Below are 19,367 nucleotides of genomic sequence, written 5' to 3'. Positions count from 1 at the left end.
ATTGTTAGAGAAGGAAATTAGTGTTCAAGTCTGCATTATCTTTTGTTCAGCTCGTTTTCAATTTCACATTTTTAGTGATTTGTCTGCCCTTTATATAATACTGATTTACCTAGATTGTATTTTGTAGTTTTTTAAACCAACTATTCATGTAAGTAATATTTGTAGGCTGCTGAAGTAAAAGCGCAACATGGAATTATAGAACGGGAATTGCGACTTAAAATACAATCTATGCAAAAGCAGCACGGTGACCTTGTAGAAGATTTGCAGGTATAGTGTTGTTTCAGTGTTTCTTTTTTAATTTTTGCTATTCATTTCTAAATTATTTTGCCTTTTATTTTCCAGTCTAAAGTAAGAGTGCTGCAAAAACAGGTTATTACACTTGGCAACAAAAACAAAAAAGGCAGAGACACTGATAGTCCCAACCGTTTATGAGGAGAAAGTACATAATTCAAGCATATGACTAAAATATCTCAATCATATGAATATGCTTATTTCCTCATGATGTTCATATGTTTGCCATCAAGTCATAAAAGTTTTAATACACTATTTAAGTACTTTATGGTTTTAATATATTTTCTTCATCACCTATTAGATGTATAAAAAAAAAACATGTATTGTTCCCTAAATCTGATGTATTTATTTTATCCTTTCTATTAGTAATACATTTTAAAGGCTACTTTTATTTATTAAAATTTGTGTATAATAGGCAATTATTGAAATATTTATTTTAGCTCTTTGTGATTTTAATGATCGACTTTTAGACTGTTTAATATATTTCTAAGCAAATTACTATTTGTAAATATTTTTTAATCATGGGGTATAGTTTTATTCTCGTTTATCATTTTAAATCATTTAAGGGATTGTTTATTTGTTGCTTTAGTATTTTTTTTTAAATAAAATATACATTAAAAAAGAATTTTCATCATATTTTTTTCTTAATGTTAAATAAATGCTTACGTTTAGGAAGGATGCTAGTTGATAAATTTAAATTGAGTCTTCCTTGAACCCTTGTTTTTTATTAAGACTTAAGCATTCTACTTAAAAAAAATAATAATTTTATCTTTGTATTTTAGCTTGTAAATTTAGTAATTTACATTTTTAAAAAAGTGAGATAATTATTTTCTTAACCTAAATAATATAAATTTATTAGCTTTGTAATTTTTTTTTGGTGTATCATTATTTTGCTCTAACTATATATTTTTTATTTTATTTATTTCTTTTTTTTTTTGTTGGTATTCTTATTGTTAATTAAGATACAAATTACATTAAAATTATTAATTATTGAATAAAGTTGGGACATGTCAAAAAGTTTTTAATTTTTATGTGTCAATAAAAAATTTAAGAGAAGGAAAGCCAAAGAGAAAACTTAAAATCGACTGTTTCTCTTTCCTTGCTTTTGGATCACACACAAACATGGAATTATTCTATCTACAATGATAAATTAAGAATAGAAAATGGATTAATATCATAAAAATCTTGAAATGTAACTTAAATTTAATTTTATGGTATTGATTTATTTTTGTTACTTAGCATCACCATTCAAGAATTCCAATATTGTATCTTTAAAAAAACTGAATAAGCATATAGCAATGTCGGAAGCAATATTTTGCCAATTTTCTGTTCAATAGATTTAATTATTTTCCCCCATGCATTTTACTTTATAGATATCCTCAATGATCTTCAATTTAATTGCTTACTTTTTAAAAAAAATTGTGTTTGGCACCTTTGTTGAATCAGATGATTTTCAAATCCTTTTCTAACTAAAATTTATTGATGGTAAAGAGTTAAAGGAGTGAAACCTTGAATGTTTAAAAATTAAGAAAAAGATATTGAAAATGTGGAATTTATTTTTATTTCAAAAGAGCACTCTGCAAATTTTAGAAAACTAGACTTGCCTATTAAGAGAAAGAGAACAAAATAAGTAAGAGGAGCAGGTTAACTGGTTCAGAGAATATTTATTTTCACTTTAAACAAACAGATCTAAAGCTTTCAAATAATATTTTAAGGCTTGGCATTCAAAAACAAAATTTAGGAATTAAATATAAAAGTATTTAGGTATTACCATTAATAAATTAAGAGAATTTTGCCCATTGGACAATATAAAAGTAAAAATCTTGAATGGTGTTTATAAATCATAATTCATAAGTTAGTTCTTCAAAAAATTTTGAGATTTTGTTATTTATGTGTTATTTATCATGCTGTAATGATAATTTATTTTATGTGTAAATAATTTTTGTTGTAATTTATGATTGATACAACTGGAATATAAAGCATTTTCAAATTTTTTGAATGAATTTGTTAATGTGAATGTTTTTATTCTTTTCATATCATTTTTATTTGCATATATGTTTCTGCTAGTAAAGAAAATTTATTTTTGTAGGTGTTAGCGGTTTTTAATGCCTTAATCTGTGGTGTCTATTTAAATTAAATGTTTTGTCCAACACATAATCAATGATTATATGTAAATTTTGTTAATAACCTTCATTGTAATTTATGGGCCGGGAGCAGTATATTGTTAAGCAACTACAGTCAGACCTCGATATAAGGTCACCCTAAGAGGCATCGCAAAAGTGACCTTATAAGCAGGTTTACCTTTTAACCGATTCATTTGCGGTTTGTAACTAAGCACATAAAAAGTATACATGATTTTTTAAAAATGGTCCTTCAATGGTCCAATCAGCCATAAATTAAATATTTAAGTCAATAAATTTTTACAGAATTAGTAAAGAATGAAAGAAAGCAATTACAAATTTTCTCAAAGTGTACATACATACATTACATCTTACCTTATTTAAAATAATCGTTTATGCATTTCTGTCTCGTTTTTCGTTTCATTTTTCGAACAATGTTTTCTAGATTGTGTAACTTCTCAAAATGTTTCTCAGCTCCCTCATGGTTTGTAAAATAATTTCAATTCCTTATCAATCAAACCATATTCAGCCTCCCTTTCAATGGCATGGCCTCGATTTTTCAGATCTTCCATCAGAACAGATAGGGGAATGTTGTCTTCTTCGGTTTCGTCATCCACGACATTCAGAGAACTCACAAAACCAGCATGATGAAAACAATTTGCTATGCATGTGATGAACACCGTGTTCCAACTTTTGTACACATAGAAACGGCATCCAAGACGGTAACGTGAAACTCCTTTTTTTGGTCGATGGCAGCGATAAAGTCATTCTGGAGGAGCTTACGATAGTTCACTTTTAGGTTTTGAATAACTCTTTGATCCAATGGTTAGAGAACGGTGTTTACATTGGGTGGCAAGAAAACAAGCTCAATTGAGGCTAACTGTGGGATGTTGGTATAAGCTGTGCAATTATCTGCTATGAAAACAACTTTCCGCCGCTTCAGAAACTGCCTGTTTTTTTTTTTTTTTTTTTNAAAATGGTCAAGTTAATCAATAATCTAAGCACCATTGTACGCACTGTACAAAATTGGTGCTGTGACCAGGATTTGTTAAGTTAAAGATATTTAAAAAGTTTAAGGTTAACAAAAACATGTAGAATTTTTTAATTCTTCATTCAGTACTGATCATGATATCGGCACATTTTGTACTCTAGCCATTTTTATCCATTGGAGAATGGCTTCTTCAATTTTCTCATAAGGGGAAACGCATCCTTTTTTTTTTCTCCTATTTCCATTGCGACAGAATATTGTTTAAGGTGTTGCATGGTATGCCACGTTCTTCGGCAAAACGCCCTTTCGATAAATTTGAATTTTCCATATCTTCAGCAATTTTTTTCTTTCTCTGATTGAGTCAACGTCTTTCTCTTTGTCAACATGATGACACGATGAGAGAGGTTCGAATGAAATTCTTTCCTCTGGTCTGGTCAGCAAATGGTCATGTGACATGATGGGAAAACTTGTCCTTTGTTCCCGTCCGAACGACGAAAGCCCCCCCCCTCCTCCCTGGAAGTGTGGACAGGGACGAGCAATTACTGGCAACGAAGGCAGGGGGAAATTCTTTGTGAACTGGGGAGTGGAAACTCTCCAGGTGTGTTTCTTGGCTGCAACATTTTCCTAGAACTCGAGAGAGGTCATTGCCTTGTAAGGATGTTAAATAGGCTTTTGTTAGAAAAGAGCTCCCCTCGCCTTAGATTAAAATGACCTTATATTCGATAATCTGTAACAAAGAATTCCGTGAGCCGGGACTTTGGAAAAGTGACCCTATTTTGAGGTCTGACCGTGTAAAAGCCTTTGAGAAAATGTGATTTATCACTATATTGCCTGAAGCCCTTCAATTAAACTTAAATCTCTTCTACATGCATTCGCAAATATACATAATATACTATCAATTATTATGAAAATTAAGCATTGAAAATTCAAATTTGCTTTTATTTGTGTGTTGTCATTATATTGCATTTTTGATTTGTTGATTTATTTTTTCCACGGTTTATTTACACTTCCGCGCTTTCTTTTACCAATGTTTCAAAAACATTGCAACACTGTATCTAGGGCTCAATGTATGGTACAAACTGTTAAATGAATAAAAGACCCACAATTTTAAGATACCCTAAGGATCTCCCCCCCTTTTTTTGTCACTACTTAAACAGTTTTTAATTTTTTTCTCATCGTAGTATATCAGACTCTGGTTCATGTGCCATTTGATACTGTTTATCTTTACTGGAATACTATTCAAAAACTTGTAACTAAAAAACAGATTATATAACTAATTTTTGCTAACTAGTTTTGTTTTTACCGTCTTTCAAATTGGAGTGAGAGCCTCTCTGTATTTCATGAATCAAGCATTAATGATATTAAACCTCATTTCAATCTTCTAATAGGCACATAATATTTTTGCATGATTCTTTTGCATTGATAGATTCTTAAATTGGTTTCAATTATTTGCTGTTAAAAATTCATTTATGTGACTTGAGGCAACATTTATGACTTTAAAAATATCTTGTAAAGCTACCAAAAGGTTATATCACTATTGTAAAACTGTGTTATAATCTGAATTGTGCTGCTTTAAGATCAATTTGTAGAGAACATTTATTTTCTATTTGCACTGCATGTGATGATTTAACCCTCTTTAAAAATAATTTTTGTTTTCCGAAATGTTGTTCTCATTGCTCTACTGGTTAATTCTTCAAGCTGTATCCTATTATTTCTTTTAATTATTACTTCATATTGTTTGTTTGAATATTCAGTTGTATGTGGTTCAGCCTCAACTTCTTTATATTATGTCAGTGTATTCAAAAAAAGGTTTGAGTGTGAGTAAAAGTTTTTGATTTAAAATCTTAGTTGTACATTAATTTCCCAAATTTTCTTCTAAAAGAAAATTACATAATTTTTATGCTCATCTATGTTTAAATCATTTGCTTTATATTTTATCTCAAGTTTAACCTTAAATTAAAAATGCTATAGTTAATCACAACAGTTCAATTTGCAAAATCTGTGTTTATGGTTTAGCATATTGATTAATTTGTTTATTAATTTAGAAACAACTGTTTGAAATGATTCAATGTGGCATAGTTGAACCTCAATCACAAACGACAGAAAAAATACAAAATTATCAGATTGCATGAAAACTATAAATATACTATTTTATAAGCGGTGCATTTATATAACTTCCCTCTGTGGTTGTTCAGTAGGGCTAATGAATGTCAAATAAAACTCCTATACCTGAATAACGCATTTTAGTGTTTTGTTTTTGTAAAAAAATACTATAAAAGATATGTCAGTGTGTCATATATTGTTAGTTGGTGAACATGAAAAGAAATTACTGCTATCTTTTACAAGAATAAAATGGCTGCATTATTTGGGGTTGATAGTTTGATCATGTACGAAAATATTAAGTTATTCTTCTTGGCAGTATAATAGTAAACATATTTGAAATTCATAGTTCTTACTCTTAGTTCTATTACAAAAAAGTATATGTCTAAAAGATGAATCTTTTATTGGCTCATTGTTTATACTTTTGTGATATTTACAGTGTCTCTGGAAATTAAACAATGTATTAAGTGCTTTTTGTATCAGTTTTGTTCAAAGTATAATTTTTGTTGATTGATGATACTGCGAGATTGAATGAACTGTTTGAAGATTGTTTTCATTATCTAATTAATGTCTCAATCAAACATACCTCATTTTGTTGTGATTGCCGTCATCAATTAGCAAGAAAGAAATTTCTTATTTAAACTATGGTACATAGGTTAAATTATACTAAGATATTTTATTGATCATATATAGATGTTTCATTAGTAAACTATCAGCAAACCATTTTTCTAAAGCTGATAAATATGTACAATGACTTTTTTTAATAAATAAAATTTACAAATTTTGTTTTCAGTTGTGTTTTTCTTGATTTTTATCTTGCTCTGCTGTAAAGTTTATTACTGTTTTTCCTCTTGCATGGCCTTTTACTGCTTTTTCAAAGGCATGAGGAACTTCTTCAAATGGATATACTTTCTCAATTACAGGGTTTATCTAGAAAAGAAAAAAATTAGTATTAGCTACTGACTTTTCATTATGACACTTTAGTATCCATTCCTCACCTGTTTATTATCAACCATTTGTGCCAGTTTCTTTAATATACAACCATTAGGCATGAAATAAGCCCATCTGAATGATTTTCCATCTTTAAAGGACTATAAAAATAAAAACACAATATTATGAATAAAAAGTTTGAAGTACAAAAAATGCTACATTTAAGTAAATAAAAATAGAAATCAGAATGCATTTAAAGATGGCCTGTCTTTATACATTATGCGGATAAATCAGTTGAGATTTCTCCTTTAGCATTAATAACTATTTGAAGCTGTCTTTTCACAGATTCAACGAGAGACTTAAGAGTCAAAAATTGTTTTGTCCCATATTTTTTACCAAATCTGTAACTGTCTTCTTTCTTTCTTTTTTTAAGTTAATTTTTCATTATCTTTCACAAACTCTCTGAATGATTGAGATTAGGTGATAAAACAGGCCATTATCCTTATATAATTTTGTGGTTCATCTTGAAGTGTGATAACTAACATTGTTTTTTTTAGCAGAAAACCATTGGAGTAAAATGTTTCCATAATAGGGAGGAACTTGTGTTATATAAATTCTTCAGAACTTCAATTATAATTTATTTATTTTTTTGTGCTAAGCATGATATTCTGCTCTTTCGTCATTTGCTGGGAAAATGAGGTTTTCCAGATCCCCAGTCTTCTTTAAGCTTCGTTATTTTTTTTTACAGTTTTTCATACAAAAAATTGCAGCTCTGTTCTTTCAACAGTTTTCAAGTGTCATAAATACCCACACTTATTAAAAATTCTTTCCATCTCTTTCTTGTCTTTCAACTCTTTCTCCATTCAAATCAAATTTTTAAAATAAGGTATATTTTTAAACAAAGTTGGTTTGTATTGAGTAATTATATTCAGTTGTTTAATTTCCTTATAACATCTTTTATGTACAAAATAAAATGGTAAGAAGGATCATTAAAAAAGCAAAACTTAATAAGTCTTGATTTTATTTTGCTCCGTACTGTACTGAACTTTAGTGTGTTGAATTTAGTAAAATGATATTTATAATCATCTAATTGCTTCACTGACAAAGCATGAACTCGTAATACGAGCTTCACATAAACATACTATAGTTTCAGTATTAGGATGAAGAACTCAGTGATAATACATAGAATGAGAGATGGAAGCCCAAAATAAAAATTAATAGCGAGTTGCAACAAAGAAAAAGTTGTAAGACTATTAGAAGTGTGGGAAAGGGTAGGACAAGAACCTTAGGTAGAATGCAGTTTCAGAAAGAACATTAACTGAATAATTTTAAAATATAAAACGATATCCAGAAATCTAGGTTGATTAAGCAATGATGCATGATTATAGCAAAGGATAATTTAAATCTATAATTAGAAGTGCAACTATTTAGGATGATACAAAATCCCTTAGTACATAGATGGCTAATGTATTGAGATGTAGACTGTCAGTTTCGGATCAATGTGATATATGCTTGTGAAAAAATGTGTCCTAATATGAACATAATGCAATCTATCTTTAGTGCCAAATAAACTGATATGAACCTAAAAAGTGTTCTAATTTCAAGAACTAGGCCTAGTATAAAAAACAGCAAATTAAAAATTGAATGAACAAACTTAATGATTGGGTAATAATAATTATTAAAAATTTTACACTTTATACATAATTGCTAGATTTGAAAACTTTAAAAAATAAAGTAATATGTTACAAGGGCAGACAATGTGACTGACAGGTTATCAGGCAAATTTTTAATGAATTCAAAATTTTTCTTCCCAAAATAACACATAGAATAAATGAGATTTGTTCTTAACACAGTCTTTTTGTTATTTGCTTGTAAAATATCGATGAGACTATTTAATTCAGTGTGGAAATGGTCTCAACATTTTATAAGGGCTAGTTGGGAATTTGAATGTGATTTTAACTCAACTTTAACATAGATTCCTAACAATTGCATCTCATTTTGTGAAATTAAACTATTAGCTGAAGGTAAACTCTGGAGACTAGATCAGGATCGCTTTCTGAGGTGCGAGACCAAGAAATTTTAATCCAAGCCCACCAGAGACCAAGATATACAGGATTACTTAGAGACCTTGTCCGCCCGAGCTAGATAAAATTCATTTGAGCATCAGTGTTAGCCTCACAGAGCAAAAGCACCAAATAGAGTAGCAGATCGCTGTGATTATTTATATTTTAGAAACTTAACATTTTTTAAATCTAATAACTGAACGAAATGTCTGTTTAAAAAGTTCAATTAAAAAATTTGTGAGAATTTTATGAGAACCCGAAACCTTTTATCAGTAAACAAGTCTCATCTCTAATAAACTTAATTAAAATAAATAAAATTAACCTTTTTTTTAAATCTTGATTCTTATGGGTGCTATTACTTAACTTGTTTCGCATATTATTCAGCAGTAATCTGAGAAAACTTTTTCTGCTGATTATTAGTGTTGAGAATATTAAATTCATTTTCGTAATACCCTACAATCTTAGCTTATTCATTATTATAACTTTATATAAGCTTATTTATTATTTTTAACATTTTTTTAAAAATTTTATTTTATTAATCTTCATCTTTTTATGCCTTTTTTTAATTTAATTGAAGAAATGTAACAAAATATTCATAATTTCGTCAAATGTTTAAAGTTGTTCTATTTCCAATAACTAATGTGTATTAGGGACATTCTTATTGTGACTGCTATAACTTGCTCCTCTAGTAAATCCTTGTGCAGAGAGATAAGATTTGTAGCAATCATATTTGCTTGGTTATTATTTGCACCTTGTTTCTTTACTAAACTAAAATAAAAGTAGTATCCAGAAATTGCTACTAACGAGTGTGGGTTTTTTATTGCACTTCTCATTACATAACTTCTTTGAAAAGAAATATCACATTTAAACTACATACTACGAAAAAAGTAACGACAACATTAGTTTCGACTACTGAGTTTACCTAAGTATTAAAATCAGAAAAATATGTTTTCATATGTTTGCTATTTATTTTGAATAAGAAAGACTTTGACTTACCATGGCAGTATCTAAGCCAGCCTGAACACCGGATAGAAATGTACCTATAAACAAACCTTGATCATCTGTGTTCTTCAATAAAGGTGAAACAAGAGTAACATATTTACTGTTTCTCCAATTATTTAGCAAATCCATACACAACCCAGGATATTCTTTTCCAACATTATCTAATATTAAATCAAATCTGAAATATAAACTTCAATTTAAGTTCCTAAATAAAATAAATACAATACAAGGCACTCAAAAAGTTTTGTTTAAAAAATTAGAACAAGAAATTATTTGGGTGAAATAAAATAAAGTGGGAATTAGTTCTGTTTTCATACTTTTTTTTATCCCACAGACTTTCAAAATTCAATTCAATTTCTTTTTTCAATAATTAATAATTTTATCATAATTTTACTTTGTCACAGAACCTTCCAATATTTTTCAATTTAAAGCAGTCTTCCTAAAAAATAAAAGGCGCCATACATACAAGTTGGAAAAAAGGGAATACTACAATAAACTATAAAGGTCCAAAGAGGAATTAATAAAATTATTCAGATTTTCATTATTTTTTTTTCAATAATTGATTTTTATTTCAACAAAACTTACTTTTTCATTTCCTTGAGACTCATTTTAAATTCTGGACTCTGATAATCTAAGACTGTATCAGCACCTAGGTTATATAACATTTCTGTTGCATCACTGCTACAAATAGCTGTTACATCAGCACCCCAAGATTTTAATAACTGTAAAGAGGTCACAATATTTTTTTTAAATTTTATTGGATATTTAAAAAAAAAATTATAGTGTATAAAGTTAACAGTTATTGAAAATAAGAAATAGTTTACTGGAAATATCTAACTTAAATTTCAGTTCATAAAGCAATAACGTATAAATCTTTAATAAAAAAATTAGATAATATTTACCTGAACACTAATAGTGCCAACACCTCCAGATGCTCCAATAACAAGAACTCTATAAAATATTACTAATATAGTAAAATAATAGACTGTGTTTTACTAAATTTATGGTAAAAACTAAAGAAAAGGTAGGCATATCTTAGGTATTAAGAGTAGCATAGTATCTCATCCCTAACAACAATTTTACTTTCGCTAAATATAGGTCCTATAACAGCATGCACCAAGGGATCAATATTGGAATGCTTAGATTTTTTAATATTGGTTCTAAAATGGCTTTAAACATTGGCTAATAAATATTCTATATAGCGTAGATATTAATTGAAAAGTGGGTGTCAACTATGGGGTAAAATGGACAATTCTATATATGCTCGATATTGGCTGAATACTTGATTGGCTTTATGATACGTTGAGCAAAACTGTATGATACATTGAACAAAACTACATGATACATTAAATGAAAAGAATATCTCATAGGAGATAAATAAGTGAACTCTTGTATTTCAGAATAAGTAGCTGACAAATTATGGATGACAAGAGTTAAAACGTTAAATTTCGAGCAGACCACCAATATTGTTTATGACGTAATATTTTTTAAAAATAATTTTTAACATTGTGATTAATTAGTAGCAAGGGTCTGTCTAGGTTTTTCTGAGAGATACCTATTTTGTGAAAATTTAGACATAATTTGTGAAAATTAAAATTTATATTAAAAAATCAACACAAAAATATGGCTTTATCGTTTATTACGGGATACAAAAATAAAATTTTAAGAAAAAGTATTTTGTGACACTACCATTTTTCCTAAAGTTGAATTTGTGAAGGTACCGTTAAATGGTAGTAAATTTGGCCTTCACAGACCCCTGAGTAGTAACTAATGATTATTAAGTATTGTGAATGAATATTAAGTATTGGATAAAAATTCAAGCTACCTAACAAAATTATATAATTTTGTGAGAAGAAAGTCCAAGTGTCTGCAGGAAATAATTGTGAAATATAACTACCTTTTTCCATAAGATGATTTTTCACAAAGTCCTCCAAATATGCGAAGAGCAGACCAAGCTGTTAATGCAGCATATGGAAATGAAGATGCGTCAGGATGATTCAATGAATTAGGTTTTTTAGATATCTAAAAGAAATTAAAACTGACTGGTTAATGTGAATAAAACAAATTCATAATGTGAATTAAATATTAGTATTAGCTGTAACATCAAATGAAATACAATGTATTCAATATATAATATGCATTATACAAGTATAATAAATAATGCAAAAAATTGATACTTAAATTGTAAATACTTTTTAATCAAAAGATTAGATAAAATTAAAATTATTAGAAAAGCTTTATAAATGCTTAATATCTTACATATAACAAAGGTTACTTAGTCTCAATTAACTAACAACGAGGGAAAAAATCATATCTAAAAGGTAAATAATACAATGCAGGTAAATAATACAATTACAATAGAATAAAAACAATCCATATTATTAAAAATTTAAATAATACTCAAGGAATAATAGAATTATAAACCACTATTTTATAAATTAAAATATAGATAAATAAAATATGTTAAAATAAGATTCATACATAACAGACAGGTGCTAACATATATTCAGCAAAAGAGCCATTTGCCCAAGGGCTAAGGGCACCCCAAACCTAGAATAAAAAAGTCAGGAAATAAATTATAGAATCAATTACAAGAAAATTTCATTATGTAATAATATGCATAAAAAATTATATTTCATTGAAAAATTATAAATATTTCATTGAAAATTTTAAACGACTGGAATGGTATTTTTATAGCTATAAAATCGAATAATATCCATCCTGTCATTGTTTAATCTAATCAAAGGTTAACACTATATTCAGTTTTAAGAAATCAATAATCACTAAAATATGATTCAAACTATTAACACCAGTGTTTAACCAACTATAAATGTGTCCAAACCAATTATATCCAATATAAAGATATATAAATAATGTCCTTACAAATACTCCTACAATTAATACATTAAATAACTTGTTCTTACAGTATATAGAAATATGCTTAATACAAAATAATAATAAAATATTATAGCAACTTTAATGAAGCCAATTAATTTTGTTCTTTATCCCAATAATCAATAGCATCCTTTCTTCTGTAGATGGTAATTAAGATCTATGGCTGATTCATAATCACTGGGACATTTATTGCATACGTTGCCAACACAACCTGACTATATAGGGCAAATCAGACTTCTTTTAAAATTTAGAATAAGGGAACAAGAGAGATATATCTTTCATCAAGAGTTCAATAAATCTTTGACACCGTTAAGATAAATTTTACTTTAATAAAACCAAAATTCTGCCCTGAAACATTAGCTCATTTGAATGCGCTTCATTTTGTTTCATTCATATAAATTTCGATACCCTAGTTATTGGCATCAATTCCACTTTTCTCCTGCATTTTCGACAGAAAATCTTGCCCTGGTTTGCCCCTATTTCCCCTCCAGCTACTTTTTTTTTTGGGGGGGGGGTTTGTTTCTCCCCATTATTTTCATTTTTGTTTTCAAATATGCCTTTTCTTTTCTTCTTTTTTTTCTATTCTATTTTCATCATTCAAGTCTTAAAAATGGGCATCTTGTTTTAAGCAGTCAAAACATGTTAACTTTGACTAGAATATTAACACTCGTTTCTAATAAATTAGGTTTGCTTTGGTCTAATTTTATACTCATTGAGGCAGATTATCACTAGTTTACACAAACAAACAAAGAAAAAAGCTCATTTAAGTTTTGATACTAATTTGTGGGAATGTAATCAAGAAAGCAATAAATAAATTGTACCTCATCTCCTATTTTAACACTTTTGACTCTCTTGCCTACATGAACAACTGTTCCTGAAAAGTCACGACCGAGTACCAAAGGAAATCTCGGAGCATTTAAAGAACACTTACTAAGCTGACGCATAAAGTTAAAAGAAGTGTCACCATATCCAGCTAAAAAGAAAAAAATAATACTTATTACCCTTAATTTTAAAAAAAATTAAAATCAGCATACATTTATTGTTAAAATAATTTAGGAACTTTACATACATTAAGCATATTATTAACTCGAAATAAAGTTTCGTAATACTAGAAAAAATAATAAACATGTTCGTAATCCATCATAATTTTGATTCGACTCCAAAATAATATTATTAGAATTCTTCTTCCCCTATGACTCAGTCAGCCTCTATGACGTAATCATTCTCCTATAACCCTACTTTGTTAAAAAATTAAAAAAAAGTTCTATAGTGCCCAGCCAGGGAAAGAGGGAGTAATATTTCCTGTTCAAATAACTAATTAAAAATATTACTTATCTACTGGATCACTTTATCTGTAAACATTTCAAAACTAAAGTGAGGCACCTGGATTACAGTTGCATTATTCGGATCAGGGAAATTTGTGCAGAGTTCGATAATGAAACAGATTCACCGGAAGTTAAATTTTATTATTGCATAAAAAATTTTCCTTCAAAAATTAAGAGTTTTTGTTTACAGTTTCGTTGAAGCACACATAATATTAAAATAAAATTAAAAGTTTGTTCAGCAAATAATAAAAGAAAGATAGATGTATATTTATCTGTGTTTTGCTTTGGTGGTGGCAATAACAGTTACAAAATTCAATCTGAATAAAGATTTCAACCAAAAATTGGGTTGGCTGTTTAATGACGATTATAGAATAAAAAATAAAATATAATCTTTGCTTGGAACTAAAAAACTAATTTACTAAACATTTTGAACTAAAACATATGGGGTACAAATCAAGACAAGTAATTCCTTAGCTGTTAAACCAGTAACTAAGAAAAGAAAAGTGAAGGTGAATTTAAGATAAGGTGAATTTAAAGAAAATGAATCTTAAAAGAAACGAATTGAAAGTTTTTTTTCTTTGAGAAAAATAAATTTAAAAGGAAAATTATAATACAAAGAATGAATAATAACTCAATTATAATGAAATATACCATTTTGTATTATGAAACACAAACCAAATTACAAAATGTAAATTCAAAAAACCAAAGTAGCATATTATAGCATAGAAATTATGCGACTGATAGTCCCGGAGACCACTGATAATTATTTTATGGTAATCTGAGTCAAATTTTAATAATCTCTGACCGACCGACCCCTGTTAGTTTTGGGCCCACCACATTATATAAATGTATTAATACTATCTTACCCAGCATTTCAACATCCAATGGGTTGATGCTTGCAGCATGAACTTTTATTAAACAATCTAAACTATCTCGGATAACTGGTATTTCGGCAGAAGAGTTTAACTGCAATTTTTCAGGACCTCCATATTCAAATGTTTGCCAGGCTTGCATAGTTTTCATTCTTTTCGAATAATATGATGACACAAATCGAGATGAGACACCAGCGCCCCTCTTATAAAATAGAGTAAAAACCATATTCTGCAAAAAAAAAATTTTTTTAAAGTGAGGATCAGACAAAAATATTTAACTTAGATAATAACTACTAAACATATCAAAAGATTTGTACAAAACTTTACCTAAGCTAAATCAGTACAGATTATTGCAAAATGTTTTATGCATTTTTTTTTTTTACATTAACTTATGAATAGTTACAGGACTGACGGTAAAAATGCTTTTAATTTATGAATACTGATTGCAATACGCAATTTATAGATAGTATGAATGCATGTAATAAGTATATCCTAAAATTAACAATCATGATGAAACATAGAAGAAAGAAACATTTTGTTAATTTATAATATTATGATTTTTTGTAAGTCCCACTTACAATATAATAAGAAGTTTCTAACAAATCCCTGGCTGAAATATTGAACTCAATCTAAGGTGCTAAATTCAACTTTTAAGCTTAACCTAAGTCAAAATTAATGATACTAATTTCTGATCAATTTCACCACAATATTGTATAATATTACATAGTACTAAAGTTTTCATAAGCTGATTTCAGTTTTAAAAAGCTGATTTCAGTTTTCGTAAAACTATTAAATTACATTATTTCGTATTAAATATTAAATTTGTGAGAAGTTAAATAAATCTAAATGAACTACTAAAGAACAACCACCGATACAATAAAGCAGCACACCAAAGCATTACCATCATTCAGATGTGAACCTCATAAGCAAATCTCTACTTATAAAGGAGGTATAACAATTTTTTTATTTTCAAATCTTGAAACAAAGGCAGTTGCTAAATAAGATTCATTCTTATTATAAGGTTGTGTTTAGTAAAATACTTCTTCGATTTTGATTTTACTTAGCTTGTAGCTCATGAATTTATGGCCTCCACATAGTCAATTAAAAATTAAAGTATCTAATTCCTGAATGATGGATTTTTCTTGTGAACAATAGCTGCTTTAGCCAATGACCTTTTATCAATAATAATTGATAATCTTTTACCTGAAAATTTTTTTACAGTGCACCGTTTGTACCAAGTATAATTCTCCATTATAACCTTTTTGTGTCATTTTTAAAACAGATTTTGAATCAATAATTTAAATATCAGAATCTATGAATTCATAGAAACACTTTTTATTTTCAAGTCACGTAAAATTCATATTTCAAATCAAAATTCCTAAATACAAATTTATCTGTATTAATTTTCAGCTTACAGGCCCTTAAAGTTAATGCAACAACTACAGCTTTGGACTATGAAGGTTTCAGTTAATGCCATAGCTAAAAATTTGCTTTTTGTAAATTTAATTATGCATCATGGACAGATTTTTGTTAAATTTTAAAATCCATTCTACTTGATAAGCTGAACCCTAAGTATAGATTCAGGCCAACATACTGCGTCTTTTAAAAATAAAAAAAATAATACAAGTAAATTGAAATATAATTTAATAGGTTATAATAGATAAAAAGTCAATAATAATAGTCTTTAGGTAATAAAAATCAAAATTACTTCAATACTGTTCCAATTCCACAATTAGTAGCAAAATACTTCAATGAAAGCAATGTTGTTTAGCAGAATGTTGCAAGGTAGCAATGTTGTTTAGCAGAAAAATACTAAAGCATTTACAATTACACTTTTCAATATCATCTTATCAAGTAAGTACCAAATTCAATATAATATTCTGAAAAAAGAATGAAGATCTATATAAGCATTTCAACTATTAAACAAATTGTGAAGAAAAATGTTCTTTGTAATTACTGTGAAGAGTAAGAGATACTTATTTCTAAAATAAAAAATAATAATTTTAATCTACAAATTGAATTTGGATATAGATATAAGCTGCATCAAAGGGTTTAAAAGGTACAAAGGCATCAAAGGGTTTATAAACTTGCAAAAACATACATATATATGTGATGCCAGAATTTGGCATTACATATTTATTTCCTATCTTTTTAAAATATCCTTCATTACTTAAGCTTATTTTTATTAATAGAATTATTTTTAAAATAAATCAAAAACTTAATCTTTTTAAGCGAACATAAAATATTTATTTCTTCTCTTCCAGATTAATGTAACGGATACTTTCTTTTTATTTCATTATTATGCAGACATATTAATTCACTGTCGCCTCTAATCGAGAACAAAAATCTATTTATAACTGTTGATTCTAATTTTCCAACGGCTAAATGTTTCGGTTGCATGGTTATAATAATTCACATAAATTTGTTGGCGACTCGTGATCGCCAAGGTGTTCTTTTAAACCCATGTGGATATGCTAGTTGGCTTTGTTTTTGGCTATGATATACGGTGATAAATCGCCACCAATTATGGATCTCCTACCCATACTTTCTCTGTCCGTTGAGAATAAATATATTCACTTTTAATTTCTAAATTGATGAGGCTGGGACCCCTTTTGGGGGCCTCCCAGTCTCAATTTTCTAACGGTCAGAAATGTTGTTCTGGCTTTATGATCTCTCAATAGAGAGTATTATTATTTCATCCCTTTAAGGGATTTCTTATTTAGGATGAAAATGTGGCCACTCGAAATCTTAAATTATGCTTAATAAAATCTAAATTTACATTCAACGATTTGTACATTATTTCCTGGAAACGTTATTGTTTTTATTCATTCAATATTGGCCTAAATGAACATTTATATAACCACTATCAACTATACGGCTAATGAAGGGGAAGCAAAGACTTCCCTCACATATATATATACAGTAGAGCGCCGATTATCCGAACCCTTATCATCCGAACGTCCAATTATCCGAACTATGCCTGAATTCATTTTTTTTTTTAAAGTTTAGAATAATTTTTGACTTATTAACAATTTTTCAAAATTTCTGAGCCAGTAGATCTTCCAGTTGAAGAGATGTCAGGTTATGCAGCAGAAGAAATGGAAGGCTGGTGTCGAGACACTGAAAACGTCCTAGAATTTCAAATTTTAAATGATGATGAAATTGTTTGCTGAAATTTTGAAAGAAAATCGGAACTCCACAGATGAATAGGAACAAATAGATGATCAAGTTTAGGATAGTGAACCTTCTCATATAGAAGCATGCAATTCATTAGATATTGCAATGAATTGGCTAGAACGTCAAAATGATGTTGATGTTCAGTTGATTTATTTAAAAAGAATAAGGTATATCGCTGCTCAAAAAAGAGCATCTTTGAAACAAAAGTCTTTGCTGGATTTCTTTTTCAATGGAAAATAAAGAAAAATGTGGTAAAATCAGCAATTGACAAAAAAAAATTATAAATAGCTGAAGTATGATTAAAAAAAATTAAAAAAATTAAATAAAAATATTTAAAAATTGAATTTTTTTTTAAACAGAGCTATTTTTGATGGTACTGCCAGTCCTAAACCTGGAAAAAGTGTGAATGGAAGTTAGTGCATAAATAATAATCATTTAAACTAGATTTTAAACAACTTTCCAATTATCCGAACTTTTCATTATCCGAACCACGTTCGGTCCCGAGCAGTTCGGATAATCGGCGCTCTACTGAAATTGTTTGCAACGATTAGCCATGAGTTATACACTTCAAATTGGCTCCTTCCGTGGGTTTTATATATATATATATAATTTCTGCCCCTAAAAAGTAAAAAAAATTTGGCAACTTTCTTGGTACAGATACCGAATTCTATCCAATACATATATTAAAAAAATGCACAAAATTATAATCAACAGGAAGATATTTTTGAATCAATATCTGTTCACTAACTACAATTGCTGAGGAGACAAATAGATATTATAAACCTGCAAAAATGTTAAAAATCTTTGAGTCCCGCAGGGTGAATACGAGATATACCCTTTTGAGTTTATTCTTATACTGATACTGAGGTATACTCTTTCGAGTTCGTTTGTTTTTTAGTTTCTCACAGGCTTCTTCTGGAAAGTAGGCTGGGAGAAAATTAAAAAACAGCACAAAAAGGACCAACTCAAAGAGTAAAACTCCTAAACACCTATAGGTAATAATAAAAAAAATTAGGTATTTTATTTAATCACAGGATTAAAATCACTTCCTTGAAACATGAGATTAGACCATGTTTACAATTAAAATAATACGAATACGCAATAAAGAAAAAAAAGTTATTTGTGAGGAATTCTTCAAATTTTGAAAATATGGGTTTGAGTCCATATTGAATAAACATTTCAGTAAGAAAAAAAAATTATCAAATGCCATTCAGTAAAATTTATAATAAAATGAGGATTGATTATCAATAAATAGTATTAAAAAATGAAAAATATCCATTGAAAATTTTTAGAAGGTCAAAGAAAACTTCTTATGTAACTTAGAGTTATATAACTTTTTTTCTTCGTCTTGTTTTCTTTATAACGTCTTATAAAGCAAAGTCAAAATCATTAAATGTATACAAGAAAATTTCAACATTTATTTTTGTTATTTTATTAAAGAAACTTAACACACCAAGCGAAACGAGAAAAATCAATACCGAACCGATATCCAACAACCACAACAACAAAAATCATGCTTGTTTATATTTCGTTTGTTTATATTAAATGCTTCTGGCTGTTTATTTCTGTATAGTTTTAAACGCAGAGAATTTCAAGTTAAAGTA

At 28.3% G+C, this 19,367-nt stretch overlaps 2 protein-coding genes across 5 annotated transcripts in view; one reads left to right on the top strand and one right to left on the bottom strand.

The window, feature by feature from the left end:
- The window catches only part of LOC107454737 (protein FAM76A), a 21,498-nt gene extending 15,207 nt beyond the window's left edge, over positions 1-6,291 (top strand). For both annotated transcript variants that reach the window (XM_016072016.3, XM_071180189.1), the window contains 2 exons: positions 166-267; positions 343-6,291. In XM_016072016.3, the coding sequence (XP_015927502.1) occupies positions 166-267; positions 343-432 (192 nt within the window). In that variant the 3' untranslated portion in view covers positions 433-6,291. The remainder of the gene's footprint in view (positions 1-165; positions 268-342) is intronic.
- On the bottom strand, positions 6,156-19,367 carry LOC107454733 (reticulon-4-interacting protein 1, mitochondrial). Of its 3 annotated transcripts, none has more exons than XM_016072010.3 (11): positions 19,217-19,367; positions 16,295-16,466; positions 14,581-14,815; positions 13,211-13,362; positions 11,976-12,044; positions 11,392-11,516; positions 10,397-10,445; positions 10,080-10,216; positions 9,489-9,672; positions 6,498-6,590; positions 6,156-6,429 (listed from the first exon to the last, which is right to left on the bottom strand). In XM_016072010.3, exons 3-11 carry the CDS (start codon positions 14,810-14,812, stop codon positions 6,289-6,291), a joined length of 1,182 nt encoding a protein of 393 aa, XP_015927496.1. In that variant the 5' UTR covers positions 14,813-14,815; positions 16,295-16,466; positions 19,217-19,367; the 3' UTR covers positions 6,156-6,288. The 3 variants fall into 3 exon arrangements, with proteins under 3 accessions (XP_015927496.1, XP_015927497.1, XP_015927498.1); XM_016072011.3 differs by having other exon boundaries at positions 19,242-19,301; XM_016072012.4 differs by having other exon boundaries at positions 19,098-19,269.

The sequence above is a fragment of the Parasteatoda tepidariorum genome, chromosome 4 (assembly GCF_043381705.1).
Source record: "Parasteatoda tepidariorum isolate YZ-2023 chromosome 4, CAS_Ptep_4.0, whole genome shotgun sequence".
In the NCBI taxonomy this organism is placed as follows: domain Eukaryota; kingdom Metazoa; phylum Arthropoda; class Arachnida; order Araneae; family Theridiidae; genus Parasteatoda; species Parasteatoda tepidariorum.
This window is presented reverse-complemented; position numbering and strand designations above follow the sequence as displayed.

Coding starts and splice junctions, on each gene's coding strand:
- LOC107454733 (XM_016072010.3), bottom strand. CDS start 14,812: ATGGTTTTTACTCTATTTTATAAGAGGGGCGCTGGTGTCTCATCTCGA. Junction 6,591..9,488: donor CTGGCTTAGATACTGCCATG/GTAAGTCAAAGT, acceptor TTATTTTTATAG/TCCTTTAAAGATGGAAAATC. Junction 6,430..6,497: donor AAATGGTTGATAATAAACAG/GTGAGGAATGGA, acceptor TTTCTTTTCTAG/ATAAACCCTGTAATTGAGAA.